The 18,508-nt window shown below is 40.6% G+C and overlaps 1 protein-coding gene across 1 annotated transcript in view; it reads right to left on the minus strand.

The window, feature by feature from the left end:
• The window catches only part of AFF2 (ALF transcription elongation factor 2), a 441,996-nt gene that overhangs the window by 105,823 nt on the left and 317,665 nt on the right, over positions 1–18,508 (minus strand). Inside the window, exon 8 of the mRNA XM_069943040.1 lies at positions 3,176–3,227. Coding sequence (XP_069799141.1) covers positions 3,176–3,227 — 52 coding nt within the window. The remainder of the gene's footprint in view (positions 1–3,175; positions 3,228–18,508) is intronic.

The following is an 18,508-nucleotide window of genomic DNA, read 5'->3' on the forward strand; positions in this document are numbered from 1 at the left end:
TATGAAGGGGGGAGGGGCTGAGGGAGATGAGGGAGCAGGAAGAGGTGACATGAAGGTCAGCTGTTTGTAGACTCTCTGGGCATCTAAGACGCTAAATTCAGGTGTCAGAAAGGTCAGTGCTTATCTATGAACTTACTGAGAGAAGATTGCAGGGTGGTGTGCTGTGCAGAAATCCTCCGTGCTCAGTCACTCCTAACAGCCCCTCCCCTCTCCATAGCCACATAATGGAGACAGAACTCCTGCTTCATCTGCAGTGAGGGGGGAGGCTGGGAGATTGCTTTTTCAGTACAGAAGGAAACTCTTTTAGTACATAAAACCTATTACAGAGTTTCTTAAAATCGCTTGTACTATTGATATTTTATGTTTTAAAAAAAAATGGCCCTGAAATGACAGTTACGCTTTAAGAAGCTTTAAATTTTATACTGCTCTCACAATATACATCAAGATAAAAAAAAAAATGTCATGCTGATCAAAGTTCACCACTACATCCAAATCCAACTATATCCACTATTGGCAATTATTAATCTGTATGGGTTTAGCACTCAAAAATGAAATGTTATGGGAAAAATCGGGCCTAGAGGATGAACACTAGGGATGGAAAATCTATTCATTAGACAGAGGAAATTTCCCTCAATTAACAGAGTTCTCCTCTCGAGTTGTACTCTAAATCTATGGATAGCCTGAAGGGAGCACAATTATACATATTACATGGAAGACCCTATTAGCACATGGAAGTGGCCTATTAAATATTACATGGGAGGCTCCAGCGAGAATATTTTTATTAATATCCAAACGCGGGAGTCTTTAATTGCCATCCTTAAAAGTAAATTTTTATCTGGAAGATTAAAAGCTTTGTGGTTCAGAACAATCAAAACCATTGGTATGCTCAATAATATTGCCATAAAACGGTAAAAATCTGTCCAGTCTACGGCTTAATAATGCAGGAAATCCCATATGAAATGTTAAACAGATGCTTGCTTGCTATAATGAACATGTCCTATAAATATCCTTTGTGATGGTCAGCATGATTCAGAGAGAAAAAAAATCATTGAAACATTGCAGGCTGCTGATAACTCAAAACTTAAAAGACAGTTATTAAATAAAAAATGTCAATACTCGTGTCTTTGCAAAAACATTTGAGACTGATTATGCTGTTTATATTGAAAGAAAAGTATGAAGTCTATATCTTTAGATCTTTTATTGAGCTGTGAGCCCGGCATCAATAGCTGCTGCTCAACTGTAAATGAAAATTGATTCCAGATCTAACCCCTCACTTACAGTGCTCCTCTAATCCAAACTAACCCCATTAAACAGCAAAGGAAAGCATATTTAATGGAATGCTTGGCACAACCATAAATATCTTCAATGTGACAGAGACACAAGCAATGCATCACGTCGAAAACCTTTCTTATATGAAACAGGTAGGGACCAATTGATAAGGGCAAGCAGGAAATGTTAACTTGTCCTGGAGAACAAGGTAACAGGCAACTAGGGATGAAAACCAGTATATCAGGCTTTAAACCTTAAAAAAAAGCCTATACAAATGATTGTTTATACAAGAACGGCCAATGTTGTTGAATGTAACAGTAGCCATACACTGTGTTGAATCCTATGGGGAACAGCAGCTGCTGTGCACTCAATGTATTGTACAACAGCCTCTGTTCCCCTAAGGCTGTGGAAATAATTGGCATTTCAATTATTTCCGACTGGAAGACTGTAAACAACGGCCGTTTGTATTGAGGTCAATGGTTAATTGATTTGCAGGCACGCCCCAAAGGTGCCCACAATTCAAATAACCAGTAATATTCCTGCGGACGATATGGCAGTATCGGCCACCGGAACATGTAAAAATGCGTCCGGTACTACTCTGTAATACAAAGGTCATTGTTAAACAACGGCCGTTGTATTACAGTGTGTAAACATAGCCTTGGAGATATATATATATATCTATCTCCAAGGCTATGTTCACACACACACACGCACACACATATATATATATAGTATATATATATATATATTTTTTTTTATTTATTTAAGGTAAATATTCTTAAAAGGGGTTGACCAATCATGACAACTGCGCACATGTACACTGCTCCATTCCTTATTTAGGGGAACGACCTGAGCACTGAGAATGTACGGAGATGCAGAGAGTTTTGTTGCTATCAAGATTGCTGTGAGTTGTCCCAGCAGTCAGATCACGACCCTCCCTTCCCCGCCATAGTTACATAGTTAATAAGGTTGAAAAAAGACACATGTCCATCAAGTTCAACCAAGCAGGGGATGGATACAGGGAAGGGGGGAGTTTATCCCTGTCGCGTGGTTAGGAGATAGACATTTGTATATTTTTACAGCATAATAGCCAATAGCCAATGCCATAGCTGTCTTAATAACAAAGCACTTCACTTTGTTTAGATGAGTGATTCGCTCATCTCTAATTACTAAATCTTGAAACCTTGCAGTTTGGTCACTAAGCCTAATAATAAGCTTACACTTGTTGTTCTCATCACAGGCAGAATTACAGTGAAAGGTGACACCAGTATATAGATAAGTCAGGATCAGGGCATTCATAATACATGATGGTCAGAGCTCAGTCTTCCTATTCTCTTCCCTTTGACCTCACAGATTTGAATTTTTACAGCATACCTTGCAATGAAATTGTTGAACTCAAACAGATTTTAAATGAAGCAAACAAAAAATGTTTGTGATGTCCGATCAACGTATGCAAAAATGGATGGTAAAAATTCATTAAGTTGTATGCAGGATGTGTTTTACATCCTTTTACGTGTATACATTATAAAAAAAAGAATCTAAACATATCTCTTTTTTTTTAGTGTGCACAGTGTGAACCTAGCCTAATATTCCACTGTATATCTCATGTAGCGTCTTCTGTAAATCTGATGCAAATATAATGCAAAATAATTCATAATGTCATTGGCAAGCGTAAGTTAATCAAAGAAAACATTACACATTTCAGTGCAGTTTTTTAGGGATTTGTGGCCTCAGAAATAGTTTTGTATAATGATATACACAAAGCTATTATAGGTATTATTACTAATTACCCAGTGAGCGTCTTATTGATTTGGGGGCTTTAAGGTCAGCCATGTAGTTTACTTGATTTGTAGCTGAAGAATTCCAATTAGTGTAACCATGTGAAGGTGTATGTAAATAACTGTACCTGTTCACTGTCTTCCTCATCGCTGCTCAGCTTCAGATCATCTTCAAGCATTCTTCAAAACAAAGAGGAAAAAACTAAAGTATTAATAAAACATCATATTACAGATATCATAAAATACAATTCCAGCTTATACTTGAAGGGAAACTATTGTCAGTAGTGACATTTTTTTTTATCAAGTGTTTATTTTAAAGATCTTTAAAAAAAAAAAAAAAAAAAGGTGTAACTAGAAATGGCAGGGCCCCCATTGCAAACTTTTGATTGCTCGCCCCCCTCCTGACTGACACTAAGCCATCAAGTGTAGTCATAACTGCATAACTGTAAGCACTTGGCAGGAGACAATTCCAGATCTTCGGAGGTCACCTGGTGCTGTAAATGATGACACAAAAGAGCAGGCCATGGCGCCCCCTGATTCACTGGGCCCCCTAGCACTCGCTATGACTGCTAAAGTGGTAGTTATGCCCCTGACCTGACCTTGAACTTGTGCTCCTGATCTCTAAACATCCTAGCAATGTCCCAGCAGACCTGGCACATAATGTACTGATGCTTAATGTACTGCCCTTTTAGTAAGTCTGCCCATTTTCAGTTTCTGCCCATTTCTCATTTTTGATTGCAAAAGAATCAAAGAAGATGAAAATATGTTTATACAGATAATAACAAAATTGCTTCTTCAATCCCTGCCCGCATCAGAACGTACATGTGCATTCTAATGTGAGTGTGTGTGTGTGTGGGGGTAATGTCAGAGAGGGGTTGTGCGATGACCCCACTATCTGCAGCCCGGAACCATGGCTATTAGGGGGCGTGGTCCGATCATCACTAATTAGACATTTAAATGCAACTATCAAAATTGACAGCTGCACTTAAATGTCTTCTGTGCCCCTATCCCTGTTGTCTAGTGGGAGATCTCTCTCCCACGATCGCAGAGGGGAGATCCTTTCTGCTTACTGGGCCAGGGCTCAGCATCGCACTGACTCTGGTCCTGGCTTGGCAAACTGTAGATCTGGTCTGCAGCAGACCAGAGTAATACAGCAATGATCTAATCGATCAGTGCTGTATAATGTATACTATACTAATCTCTATGAGCGATCACTACAGTGATAATAAAAGTCCCCCATGGGGATTAAAAGTGAATGTGTACATTTAAAATGTTTTTATTAATAAAAAATCCCCTCCACTAATAAAAGTTTAAATCGTGCCCCTTTTTCCATTTTACAAATAAAAATAAATAAATAAAAAATAAACATATTTGGTATTGCCGCGTGCTTTATCGCCTGAACTATTAAATTATTACATTCCTGATCCCTTACAGTAAACAGTGTAAACGCAAAAACACGCAAAGGTGAAAAATTGTGGATTTTTTGTCACATCAAATCCAGAAAAATTGTAAAAAAAAGTGATCAAAATGTTGCATATACGCAAGCAAGGTACAGAGAAAAAGAACAGATCATGGCGTAAAAAATGACAAAGTCCATAGATCAAAAATCACATAGCCCGTGGACCAAAGAAGTATAGGTGAAAAATGCAAGCGCTATGGCCTTTTAAACACAGAGAGGAAAAAATGAAAGCGCAAAAATGAAAATTAGCCCGGTCCTGGGGTTAAAATATAACATTGCATCTATTTTATTCTCTCAATCACATATGTTAATCCTACAGACACTGAGCTATACAGATATAACACTTGTCATTATAATTGATAAATATGCACATTTCCCTTAAAATGATGACTTTTGCATTTTTTTCTCCATTTATACACGACCTTTAGAGTGCAATGCCATAGACAGGCAATCAATTACGTGTTAAGACCTTTGTCTAATTATTTCCCACCATGAATGTTTGCAGACAAAACAGAGGCTGTGAAGTGTCTGAAACTTGCATTCATGCAATGTTTTCTGCCGCTGCTGTAAGATCTATCACCAGCTAACACCGGCTTGATCTGAGCTGACAACCAGGCAGAAATATGCTATATGTCAGTACACTAGAGGAGTACAGATGTATCACCCTTTTAAATGTGAATGCTTTAAAAAGTTGAGTGAGTTAACTAAGGCTCCTCTTGTTTGAAGGAATCCCTGACAGTGCATTAAATCTAGTTTTATATCCGTCACACAATAAAGTTACTGCCTTCACAATCCATCCTTACAGATACATCTGTATGTCAATTGTAAACAAATGTTACCAAGCACGCAAGAAGCGATGGCAAGCCACGTCTCCGCAACACTTCATTACACGACAGGGAACAATTAACCTTTTTGACTCATATTAATCTGGAAAATCAACTCCTCAGGTAGGGAAAGCTTTAATGCTAAAGCTTTTTTCTCAGCTTTGCTTCGTACATTTTTAAGGAATCGTCACGTTAGATGTGCAGTGTAAATTTATGAACTGATAAAACTACTGTTAGGGTGGGTTCACACATACCGGAATCGCAGCGGATTTCAATCAGTGCCTGCGGCGGGAGAGTGCACTGATTGGCTAAGCGTCCCGCGTCAGGGAGCTGGGAGCCACAAAAGCAGGCTGGAGCGTGGAGGGATAATGTATACATCAGGCCGATGCAGGCTAAAGGGGATGTTGCTTTACATACTCCCAGTGGCATGAAAATTCCGCTGTATGTACACCTATTCAAACTGACAGTACCGGGAATCGCAATGGATTGCGCTGTGGAACTCGCAGCCTGAGTTCATGTGAACCCACCCTTAATCTTCATTAAAGTGGTTGACCACTTCACAGTAATATAATTCAGTGTACATTATTGGTAAGTGTACTTACTGTATATACTGACAGTAGTTCCCTGTGTGCCTCATAGAGTTAAAATCAGACTGCCATCCTCCAGGCTGTGGTGCCCTGACTCTGTCATGAGTCTGTCCATAAGATGGCCGACACGGGGGAGCATGTGACCATGCCCCGCCTCCCCAGTATCCACCACTGAGCCTGTATATGCCTATGGAGGAAACTGGAGGCAGGGCATGGTCACATGCTCCTCCATGTCAGTCATCTTATCGACAGACTCACCACAGAGCAGGGCAGCACAGCCTGGAAAAGGGGAGCCTGATTTTAGCTCTTTGAGTGTTTCCTCCATCAGTGCATACGGCAGCTAATAAGTACTGGAAGTACTTGAGTTTTTAAAATAGAAGTAATTTACAAGTCTGTATATGTTTTAAACATTTTTTTTTCTCTCGAAAACCCCTTTAATATACAGTAATAGTACATAAAAGTGTTGAGGTGGTTAATGCGCCCTGACATACACTTACATCATGCATCTAAAGCCCACAATCGATAACATCTATAGTTATAGGTGGTTAACTAAACATATTTGGCTATATAACACTAGAACTGGACCCTTCACGTAAAAGCAATTAAAATGACTAAATACACTGGTATGGGTAGCTGTATCTTACTACAGTGGTGCTCAACCGTGAACAATGAGTCAGTCCAAAGTACAGTTCAAAGATTGTGGAACTCACTCATCCAAATAATTAATTTTTTAAAACATGTGCATATGCTGCCTTCTTATGTACCTGTTTTAATAAATACATTCTTTGGATGGGTGAGTGCCACAATCTTTTTGCTCTGGACGTACATAGTTAAGCAGGGAATAGGTTTCAAAGTACAACTTGGAATGGGTTCCCATTCTGCTAAAAGCATCATAAAAAAACTAGTTTAGGAAACAGGTAATAGTTTTCATTGTTCCCTACATCCTATTATCCCTTTCAAAGCTGTAATCCCTCTCTCTTCATCATCATGATCCACTCCTATCATTATCTATCTATCTATCTATCTATCTATCTATCTATCTATCTATCTATCTATCTATCTATCTATCCCTTCTACAACTCATTTAAAAGTGGAGTTGGCACCAATCTTGGCTACCTTGATACAGGTCTTACATGCATAACATGGAGTATATATGCTCTGATTGGTATGGTATAAGTTTCCTCTGGGTACTCAGGCTAATTTTGATGCTATATAACTAATGCAAACTAGACAAAAATAATCAATAATAGACACATACATAACATTAAGAATCCTAGAGATTCTCCAATTCTATTTGTGAGTACCCTAGAACCCTCCATACAATCACCCGTCATCATTTACCTCTTGTTAATACACTGTAGTTCACTGTCTGGTACACTCACCCTCATTCCTCAGCCTTACAAGATTACTCTGCATAAAATGCAGGAAATATATTTGATTCTTTATAGCAAACACCATGCCTAGAGGGAGCAGTGAATTTATATTACATTAAATAGAGCCTTTACCATAAATGTCACACATCTATATACAGGAGGGATGCTGTGTACATAAGAGATTTCTCTTCTTTTTTCCTGTTTTTATTTTAGAATTGTATGAATGTAACCAGCATTAATATATTGGATACAGCCAATATATGTAACAGAAATGTATTGGTTACTATTTCATTTATGATGAGTTTAATTTATTGATTTATGACTGCATCAGAATTTTTGCTGGGATTTACATAGAAAAAAAAAGACTTACATCTCAGTGTCAGAAAGGACTATGGAGATTAAAGAGGTATCGCTGTTTTGCCGCCCGTGCAATGTCAGCTGTTAGTACATTGTTCTAGTTTGGGGTTACTAATTGGCCTTTGGGTGTGTCTTTAATTGAAAAGTCCATTAAATTTAATAGTAAAAGCAGTGAAAGGACGGTGAAAAAAGAACTGTGTGTGGTGAAAAACTAAAAAATAATGTCCGCTGTTTGCAAAAGACATCCGAAAATAATTGTCATGATCAACATTTTGACGGCTGCACAGACAACGTCCGTCATTTTATAAACTGTGTGCATTGGACGTCTGTCATTCCATTGACTTCAATGCACTGCATTGAAGTCAATTGCATCACGGCAATAACGGACGTCTTTTTAAATAGAAATGGCAGCTGCCGTTTTTTCTTTTTTTGACGTGTGAACATAGGCTTACACAGATGGTAAAATAAACATATAAAAAAATTGAATATTCGGCACAATGATGAATTTTAGTATATCTCTAAATAAGAGTTAACTAAGTCTAACATGGATAAGATGCCCTTTTAGGGTGGGTTCACACTACGGAATCCGCACGGATAAATTCTGGCGGATTCTGTTTCTAGTATCCGCTCACGGCCGCACGCCTTTCCGCCGGCTCCATAGACAGCATTCTATGGGCAAGCTGTTTCCGCTATCCGCCGAAAGAATTGACATGTCATATAATGTGTCTATGGCACGGACGGAAAGGCGCACGGCCGTGAGTGGGTACTTCTGACGGAATTTATCCGCTTGGACTCCGTAGTGTGAACCCATTCTCATGTGGGGAAACAAATATTGGATCTCCTACTTTTCTATAGTTATACAGTGGTACCTCAGTTGTCGAACTTAATTGGCTCAGGAAGGCAGTTTGAGAACCGAGCAGTCTGAGAAGCGAGCAGTGTTTTCCCATAGGAAATAATGTAAATGTCTTTAATTGGTTCCAGCACGCACAAATAATTACCTACAATATTCATTTATTACATTGAAAAGTTCCCAATATAATTTCTGCAGTACAGTACATTGTAGAACAGCACTATACTGTACAGTACATTTTAACCAAGACATGTTCAACAAATTAAGCATAGTACAGTAATGCGCCAACTCTTCGCTCATCCTTTACTGTATATTGTCCCGCACCCCAGCACTGTAAGGGATGGGAGATGGTGGTGCACTGACTGTACTACTACTGTACTGTATATGCACTCCAGCAGTTTTAGGCTGGGTTCACACTACGTATATTTCAGTCAGTATTGTGGTCCTCATATTGCAACCAAAACCAGGAGTGGATTAACCCCTTGCCTCTAAAGCCTGTTTCGGCCTTAATGACCAGGCTCATTTTTTCAAAATCTGACCTGTCTCACTTTATGCGCTTATAGCTCAGTGATGCTTTAATGTATGCTAGCGATTCTGAGATTGTTTTTTTGTCACATATGGCACTTTATATTAGTAGCAAAATTTGGTCACTACTTTGTGTATTTTTTGTGAAAAACATCAAAATATCATGGAAAATTTGAAAAATTAGCATTTTATGAACTTCTGAAATTCTCTGCTTCTAAAAAAGGAAGTCATAGCACATAAATTAGTTGCTAAATCACATTACCAATATGTCCTCTTTATTCTTGCATAATTTGGAAAATATATTTTACTTTTTTAGGGTGTTACGGGGCTTAGAAATTTATTAGCAAATTATCACATTTTGTGAAAATTTCCAAAACTGATTTTTTTAGGTACCAGTTCTTTTTTTAAATGGATTTAGAAGGCTTGTATACTGAAAACCCCCATAAGTGACCCCATTTTGGAAACTAGACACCGTAAAAATAAATCTAGGGGTATAATGAGCATTTTAACCCTACAGGGGCTGGAGGAAAGTATTCACAATCAGGCTGTAAAAAAAAAATCGAAAATTTAAATTTTCAAATAATATATATGTTTAGATTAAAGTTTCTCATTTTCAAAAGGAACATGAGAAAAAAAGCATGCCAAAATTTGTAAAGCAGGTTCTCCTGAATACAACGGTTCCCCATATGTTGGTGTAAACCACTGTATGGGCACACAGCAGGGCTCAGAAGGGAAGGAGCGCCAATTAGCTTTTTTAATGCAGATTTTGCTGAAAAAGTTTCTGAGCGCCAGGTGCGTTTGCAGCGCTCCTGTAGTGTCCCCAAAAGTCACCCCATTTTGGAAAGTACACCCCTCAAAGAATTCATCTTGGGGTGTGGTGACCATTTTGACCCCACAGGTATTAGAGGAAAGTATTTAAAATTAAACAGTAAAAATGAAAAACTTGAATTTTTCCAATAATATGTTTGTTTAGTTTTACATTTCTCAATTTCACAAGGAACATGAGAGAAACCGCACCCCAAAATTTGTAACACAGGTTCTCCTGAGTACAACGGTACCCCATATGTGGGCATAAACCACTGTATGGCCACACAGGAGGGCTCAGAAGGAAGAGAGCGCCAATTAGCATTTTCAGTTCAGATTTTGCTGAAGTAGTTTCTGAGCGCCAGGTGCGTTTGTAGTGCCCCTGTAGTGTCCTCAGAAGAGAACCCCCCCAAAAGTCACCCCATTTTGGAAAGTACACCCCTCGAAGAATTCATCTTGGGGTGTGGTGACCATTTTGACCCCACAGGTATTAGAGGAAAGTATTCAAAATAAGACAGTAAAATTGAAAAACTAGAATTTTTCCAATAATATGTTCGTTTAGTTTGAAATTTCTCAATTTCACTAGGAACAGGGGAGAATCTGCATGCCCAAATCTGTAACGCAGGTTCTCCTGAGTAGAACGGTACCCCATATGTGGGCATAAACCACTGTATGGGCACCCAGCCGGGCTCAGAAGGGAAGGAGCGCCAATTAGCATTTTTAGTGCAGATTTTTCCGAAGAAGTTTCTGAGCGCCAGGTGCATTTGCAGCGCCCCTGTAGTGTCAGCAGAATAGAACCCCCCAAAAATGACCCCATTTAGGAAAGTACACCCCTCAAAGAATTCATCTTGGGGTGTGGTGACCATTTTGACCCCACAGGTATTAGAGGAAAGTATTTAAAAGTAGAGAGTAAAAAAGAAAAACTCGAATTTTTCCAATAATATGTTTGTTTAGTTTAAAATTTCTCAATTTCACGAGGAACAGGAGAAAAAATTTACCCAAAAATTTATAACGCAGGTTCTCGTGAGTAGAACGGTACCCCATATGTGGGCATAAACCACTCTATGGGCACACAGCAGGGCTCAGAAGGGAAGGAGCGCCAATTAGCATTTTCAGTGCAGATTTTGCTGAAGAAGTTTCTGAGCGTCAGGTGCGTTTGCAGAGCCCCTGTAGTGCCAGCGGAGTAAAATCCTGCCATAAGTCACCCCATTTTGGAAGGTACACCCCTCAAAGAATTCATCTTGGGGTGTGGTGACCATTTTGACCCCACAGGTATTAGAGGAAAGTATTCAAAAATAGACAGTAAAAATGAAAAACTCGAATTTTTCCAATAATATGTTCCTTTAGTTGGCAATTTCTAAATTTCACAAGGAACAGGAGAGAAAATGTACCCCAAAATCTGTAACGCAGGTTCTCCTGAGTAGAACGGTACCTCATATGTGGGCATAAACCCCTGTATGGGCACACAGCGGGGCTCAGAAGGAAGGGAGCGCCAATTTGCTGGAGCAAAACCGCAGCTAGAAACAGTTATTAGAATAGCGCAGTTACTAAAATACAATAAAAAAATTAGATTACAGGTAATTTGGGGTGGTCACGGGTAATCTGGAGGTGGTTACGGGTAATCTGCGGTGGTTACAGCCAATCTGGGGTGGTTACAGGTAACCTGCTGTGGTTACGGCCAACGTGGGGTGGTTACGGACAATCTGGGTTGGTTACGGATAAACTGAAGTGCTTATATATAATTTGGGTTGGTTACGGCAATCTGGAGGGGGTCTTTGACAATTTGGGGTGGTTAGAGGCAGTGTGCGGTGGTTAGAGGCAACGTGCGGTGGTTAGAGGCAACGTGCGGTGGTCAGTGCCAATGTGTGGCGGTCAGTGGCAATGTGCGGTGGTCAGTGGCAACGTGCGGCCGTCAGTGGCAATGTGCGGCGGTCAGTGGCAACGTGTGGTGGTCAGTGGCAACGTGCAGTGGTCAGTGGCAACGTGCGGTGGTCAGTGGCAACGTGCGGTGGTCAGTGGCAACGTGCGGTGGTTACGTGTAATCTGGCGTGATTATGGGCAACCTGGGGCGGTTAGGGGCAGCGTGCGGTGGTTACGGGTAATCTGGTGTGATTACAGGCAACCTGAGGTGGTTAGGGGCAACGTGCGGTGGTTACGTGCAATCTTGCGTGATTACGTGCAATCTGGCGTGACTACGGGCAACGTGCGGTGGTTACGGGCAACGTGCGGTGGTTACGGGCAACGTGCGGTGGTTACGGGCAACGTGCGGTGGTTACAGGCAACGTGCGGTGGTTACGTGTAATCTGGCGTGGTTACGGGTAATCTGGTGTGAATACAGGCAACCTGGGGCGGTTAGGGGTAACGGTTGTTACGGGCAACGTGCAGTGGTTACGTGCAATCTGGCGTGATTACGGGCAACGTGCGGTGGTTACGGGCAATGTGCAGTAGTTACGGGCAACGTGCGGTGGTTACGTGTAATCTGGCGTGATTACGGGCAACCTGGGGTGGTTATGGGTAATCTGTTGTGATTACATGCAACCTGGGGCAGTTAGGGGCAACGTGCGGTGGTTAGGGGCAACGTGCGGTTGTTATGGGCAATCTGGCGTGATTACGGGCAACGTGCGGTGGTTACGGGCAACGTGCGGTGGTTACGGGCAATGTGCGGTGGTTACGGGCAATGTGCGGTTGTTACGAGCAACGTGCGGTGGTTACGAGCAATGTGCGGTTGTTACGGGCAACGTGCGGTTGTTACGGGCAGCGAGCGGTGGTTACGTACAATCTGGCGTGATTACGGACAACCTGGGGCGGTTATGGGCAACGTGCGGTGGTTACGGGTAACCTGGGGGGGTTAGGGGCAATTTGGGAGTAAACTGCAATTATTACTATAATAAAAAGTGTGTGTTTTATTTTTTTGTATGTTTGTCACTTTTTGTACTTTATACATTCATTTTCACTGTATTACTATGATTACTGTGATATTTTCTATCACAGTAATCATAGTTCAGTGACAGAGACCAAATTGGTCTCTGTCACTTTAAATTTTAAGAGCTTGCTGCTTCTGGCGCGCATGCGCACATCAGAAGCAGTCAGGACGTCGAGGAGGACGGACCTCCGTGGATCCGTTGAGTATATGGGGAAGGGCGGGTGACTGGGGGACAGGGGGTGACTGGGGGGGTGGGGGGCGACTTGGGGGGCGACACTGTATCACTTTTTATCCCCTGTCACCAATGATTTATGGTGACAGGGGATAAAAAGTGCCGGCAGCACTGGGAACAAGTGATCAGTGGTATATAGTATATACCGCCGATCGCCTGTTCCGGGACCCCACAGGGGGGTCACCGATCACTGCCCCGTGCTCTCCGCTACATCCGGTGGCGGAGAGCATGGGGCTTTGATTATTTTTTCATTTCCATCCCTGCGAACAAACATTGTTTGTTCGCAGGGATGGGGGCGGCCATCTTGGATTTGATGGCCGCCCGGGGAGGGAGAGGGTTAGTGATCGGGGCACTAGGGGGGCTGATCTGGGGTCTGATTATTACATTTTCATCTCCCCCCACCGTGGATTCAAGGTGGGGGGAGATAAAAGCTGTCGGCGGCGGCGGTACCGGAGATTGCCGTTATAACGTTGATAGCGGCGATCTCCGGTACCGGCGGCAGGGGAAGGGGGGCCGGGGGACACAGTGACAGTGGCGGCGGGAGGAGGCAACGTGCTGCAGCCTCCTCCCGCCGCCCGATCGTCGGCAAACATGACATCTCCCCCATAGACGCTGCGGTCGCATCGGCTGCGGCGATTATGGGGTTAACTGCCCGGGGGGAGCGCGGCTCCCCTCTGGGCAGAGGCGGCGGGAGGATGTGGTGTGATACTGCCTCCGATCTCACTTACCGACAGTGGGGGGAGGCAGGAACAACATGATGTTTGGGGAACGTCATGTTGCATTAACTACCTACTTTACATGACGTTCCCCAAACGTCATTTTGCGGCAAGGGGTTAAAAACACAGAAAGGATCTGTTCACACAATGTTGAAATTGAGTGGATGGCCGCCATTTAATGGCAAATATTTGCTGGTATTTTAAAACAACGGCTGTTATATTGAAATAATGGCAGTTATTTACTGGTATATGGCGCCTGTCCACTCAATTTCAACATTGTGTGGACAGAGCCTTTCTGTGTTTTTAATCCGCTCCTGGTTTTGGTTGCAATATGAGGACCACAATACTGACTGAAATATACGTAGTGTGAACCCAGCCTTATACAGCACTGTAAGGGATGGGAGATGGTGGGGCACTGACTGTACTACTACTGTACTGTACATGCACCCCAGCAATCTTATACAGCACTGTACTGTATGTGAACCCTCTCCAGTGCTAAACTCACTAGGTTCAACACACAACTCACGCTCTAAAAAATGTTCAGATACCAAGCAAAGTTTGAATTCTGAACGTTACTTCCAGGTAAATTTTCATTTGAATACCGTGATATTACTGTACTTCAAGACTGGGGGTCCGAAAAGAGAACCAAGCAAGAGTTTGAGAACCAAAGCAAACTTTCCTTGTAAATACTGTTTGAGTTTCAAGCAGTTTGAGAACCGAGGTACCACTGTACTTTTGCATCTCAATCGTGCCCATTGTAAGGTATGTGCATCAATATATATATATGCAAGGGTCAACTGAACCGAATCCTAGCGGTAAAATGAAAAACGTTTCCTTATGAATGATTGATACAGCTGTAGGGATTATATAGGTATACATTTTCTAACATAAAGTAACCTAAATAGGGATTTTCTACAATATGGAAATAGTCATGATATGTAAAGTAATGCTAGGGTATAGTAAATACTAAAATCACAGAAAATAAAGTAAACCTGCTTGGTCACATAGATTACATCATCAGCGTCTCCTTAGTGATGTCACCTTCCCATGTTTATTTTACAAAAATACAAGTTATAATGCGATTATAGCCTTATCTTTTTGTTTTTGTTAAATTATAAGGGTAAAACATTCCATCCCCAATCATAATATATGGGCCTAAAACTATTTAGTTAATATACTGTACATTTTCTGTATAAACATACATAAGGCTGTACTGCAGATAAAGGGCCAGCAGGAATGTTTTCAGGCATTTACAATCTGTAATAAGACATTGCATCAGCAGGATGGGAGCCAAGTCACTGGATGACAATACAATTCCACTGTGGGCCTTTTACACTTCTAAACACTTTCTGGGAATTTACATATGAAGGTTAATTAGACTCAGCAAAAGGAATTTACTGCACTCAGCAAAGTTAGAAAAATGCAGATTAATTGGAAATTTGCATAGGTAGAAATATTTTATTCCTGAATACCTAAGGAATTGTTTGAAAAAAATAAAATAAAAATTACAGTATATATTGGAAAGGAATTAATCAGCATGATTTATGACTAGGTGGCAAGTTAAACTACCTTTGCTTATTCTTTGTACAACCTACAAGCTAAAATTAAGTTGGAGTGTCTGGAGAACAGGTAACAATTTCTTCCCGTCATGTGTCTCGAATGATCCCTGGGTATTATTCAATATTACTGGTGTAACATTCTGTAAGAATGCAAATGTAAGGTCCACTTTTACTAATATAATATTATTTCTATTGGGCCATGATATTCCACAATACCTTTCATTTCAGAAGGGAAATGTACAAAGTAAAACAGACATAACATAGAAACAAACTAATATTTGAAACAAAAGAAGTGAAAGTAATAGAGATAGTAGGGATGACCAGAGGTAGAATTGCACCTAATGTTTACACAGCCTGTACTATTTATAAGGGGGCCATACATCTGCAAAAATTTGCAAAATTTAGCAATTTGCAAAAACATTTATCCAGATATCAGTTATCTCTCCTGTCCGGTTCCCATCCTCCCGTTTGGCATGACAAAGTGTTTCTGTGTTCTCCATGGGGAGGGTTAAGCCATAGCCAGAGATCTATGACTGTAGCTTATCTCTCCCAGAACAAAGGAGTGGGGTGGTTATTTTTCATCACGTTCCACCTTTATCTGCACCAAAATCATCTGCCCCATACACCTTATACCGAACATCTGAACCTGCCATCAGTAGATAAAAGGTTTATGGGGTTCTTTAAAAATTTTGTGTGTTTGTAGAAAATCTAGTATAAGTTTAGAATCACACATTTTTATTTATTACAACCCCCCCCCCCCCCCATATGTTCTTGTTTTACTGGCTAAGCACCTGTTTAAACTAGTTTGTAATCAACATCTCAATTTCCGCCACATTTATCTGCATTAATTTATACAATAATCTCTATTTGCATAACCATATTCTTTATAATAATGGTTATATTATAATCAAACCCACATTTACTGTGTAAACCAGGCCACTCTATGGCTTGTTTTCTTTTTCACCATTTTACCTTTAATACTTTTAAGATAAGATCCCTTCCTAGAAAAAAAAAAAAAAGACATGGGCACCACAAATACAGACCTAAAATAATGCAAGTAAATTGTAGCAACACTCAAAAGAAAAAAAGCACATGCAGAAAAAGGTAGCACCTCAAAAACAATATTTATTTGTTGCATACAATAATACATACAAAAATACAAAAAAGTACAGAAGTGTAGAACTAGGGAGACAGGCCCCAGATACCACCCTAATTTAAAACCATTAAAATGTCAACATAGGTGCCAACAGCTGGGACCTATCAACCAACCTGACCCTAGAATACAACACATGGACAAAAGCAACAAATGTGCATCAAAACTGTTCTATAACCTATAAATAGTGCAGTGTGCAGGCAAAGAATGAAAAAATAGAGAAAAAATATAAGCAGAAAAAAATGTATGAAAATTTCACCATGTGCGGTCCAGTAGTAGAGATGATCCAACATCAGGAATTTTCAGGTTCGTTCAAACTCGAACCTTCGGCATTTGACTTCCGCTGCCTTTCCGTTCCATGAGGAAGGTGGAGACAGCCCAAGTACCGCCTGTAAAACAGGGATACAGACTATTACCTAGGCTGTATCCCTGTTTTCCAGGCAGTACTCGGGCTGTCTCCACCTTCACCACAGAACAGAAAGGCAGCGGAAGTCAAATGCTGAAGATTCGAGTATGAACTAACCTGAAAATTCCCGATGTTCGATCATCTCTATCCAGTAGTAAGAGAGGTCAGGTAAAAACAGAAAACACCTCACGCGTTCTGCCGTCCAATGGCTTCTTCGGGGATGTGTTGTGGTCTAGGATTAGGTTGGTTGATAGGTCCCAGCTAGGACGCTGGCAGGACCTTTGTTGACATTTTAATGTTTTTAATGTACGCTCATGTACATTTTTGTATTTTTGTATGTTCTATTTTACCTTCTTTGTGAATATGCTTTTTTTTTCTTTTGAGTATCCCTTTCTAGAAGTCTTCAGTGGAAAAAACTGAATCTATAGGTCTAGTTTTCCATGAAACAGTGGTGTCACCTGTTAGTACAGAGTCAACTGCTGCCCTGTTGATCTTTGCTACATTAGCATGTTGAGTAAGCATTTAGATTAGCAACATGATAACTACTGTGGCTTTCTTTTAGATTTTACATAAATCTAAAGTATGTAATCATCTAATACAAACTAAATTGCATGCTTAGGTTTAGATTGAAGAAATTTGTTAAAGTTGATGCCATGTTAGGTAATGTGCAATCTGCTGATAATTGACTGTCTATTCCTCTGTATGATCTAAGAGAAACAGATCGCTGATTTCAGGGAGACCAGCCAAACGATAACACTGCCGACTGCTAGTGAAAGCGCTCAATGCAGTGAAATCCTAGGTGCAGTGCCCCCTGGGTAAAGTAAATCAAACACCCCACCCCTTGGCTGGGTCCTTCCCGGAGGGATATCTGGCTAGTCCTGTGTTCCGAGACTCTTTAATGAGGCTCCACGGGTTCTTCTTTTGCATCTGTATGATCTAAGAACTGAAATTACCTTGTCACATGCTATGCACGAAATGTTGTTATGTGCTTGTTCATATCTGGAGTATATTTCTTGTATTTCTCTGTTCATTCTCAAAGCAAGGAAAAAAGTTTGTAGCCACTTAATTTGTATGAGAGTGTAGTTAATAGAGTCATCAGATATTGGTGATACCACCACTCCTTAATTGGAACATATTGGATAAGTGTCTAAATGCCTCATTTCAGACCAATTTAAGAGTTAGTCTTAAAAATAACATCTTCATTTTTCAGACTGAAATAATGGTTTGTTTACAAAGATTCTGTGGCTCGGATTTACTTTTAATTAGACTTTCAGTAAAGTCATTATGTGAGCTTATGTGTTATTTCAAACCATTAGCATAAATTAAAACAGAATCAAGATATATTTGTACCCATCTTATTTACAGCAAGGGGGTATATGTTGCTATGTTGCACTGAAGACCTCTGAAAAACACCCATAGAAGATTGATGCAGTAGACACATTTAGGACTGTATCCTGCAAACTTTTTTTTTTTACCTCTTGAGGACACCATGGATTTTTGGCCCAAATTTTCCTTTTTGCTTATTCCCTCCTAGCCTTCTAAGAGCATTAGTGATTAGATTTTTTTTCCACTACAGTGATTTTTGGGGTGTAATTTTTTGTGTAATAATCTCTAATTTTTGTTAAAGGGGTTAACCAGTGCTACAAAAACATGGCCACTTTTGCCCCACTCTTGTCTTCAGATTGGGTGGGGT

Source organism: Dendropsophus ebraccatus, chromosome 10 (genome assembly GCF_027789765.1).
Source record: "Dendropsophus ebraccatus isolate aDenEbr1 chromosome 10, aDenEbr1.pat, whole genome shotgun sequence".
In the NCBI taxonomy this organism is placed as follows: Eukaryota; Metazoa; Chordata; class Amphibia; order Anura; family Hylidae; genus Dendropsophus; species Dendropsophus ebraccatus.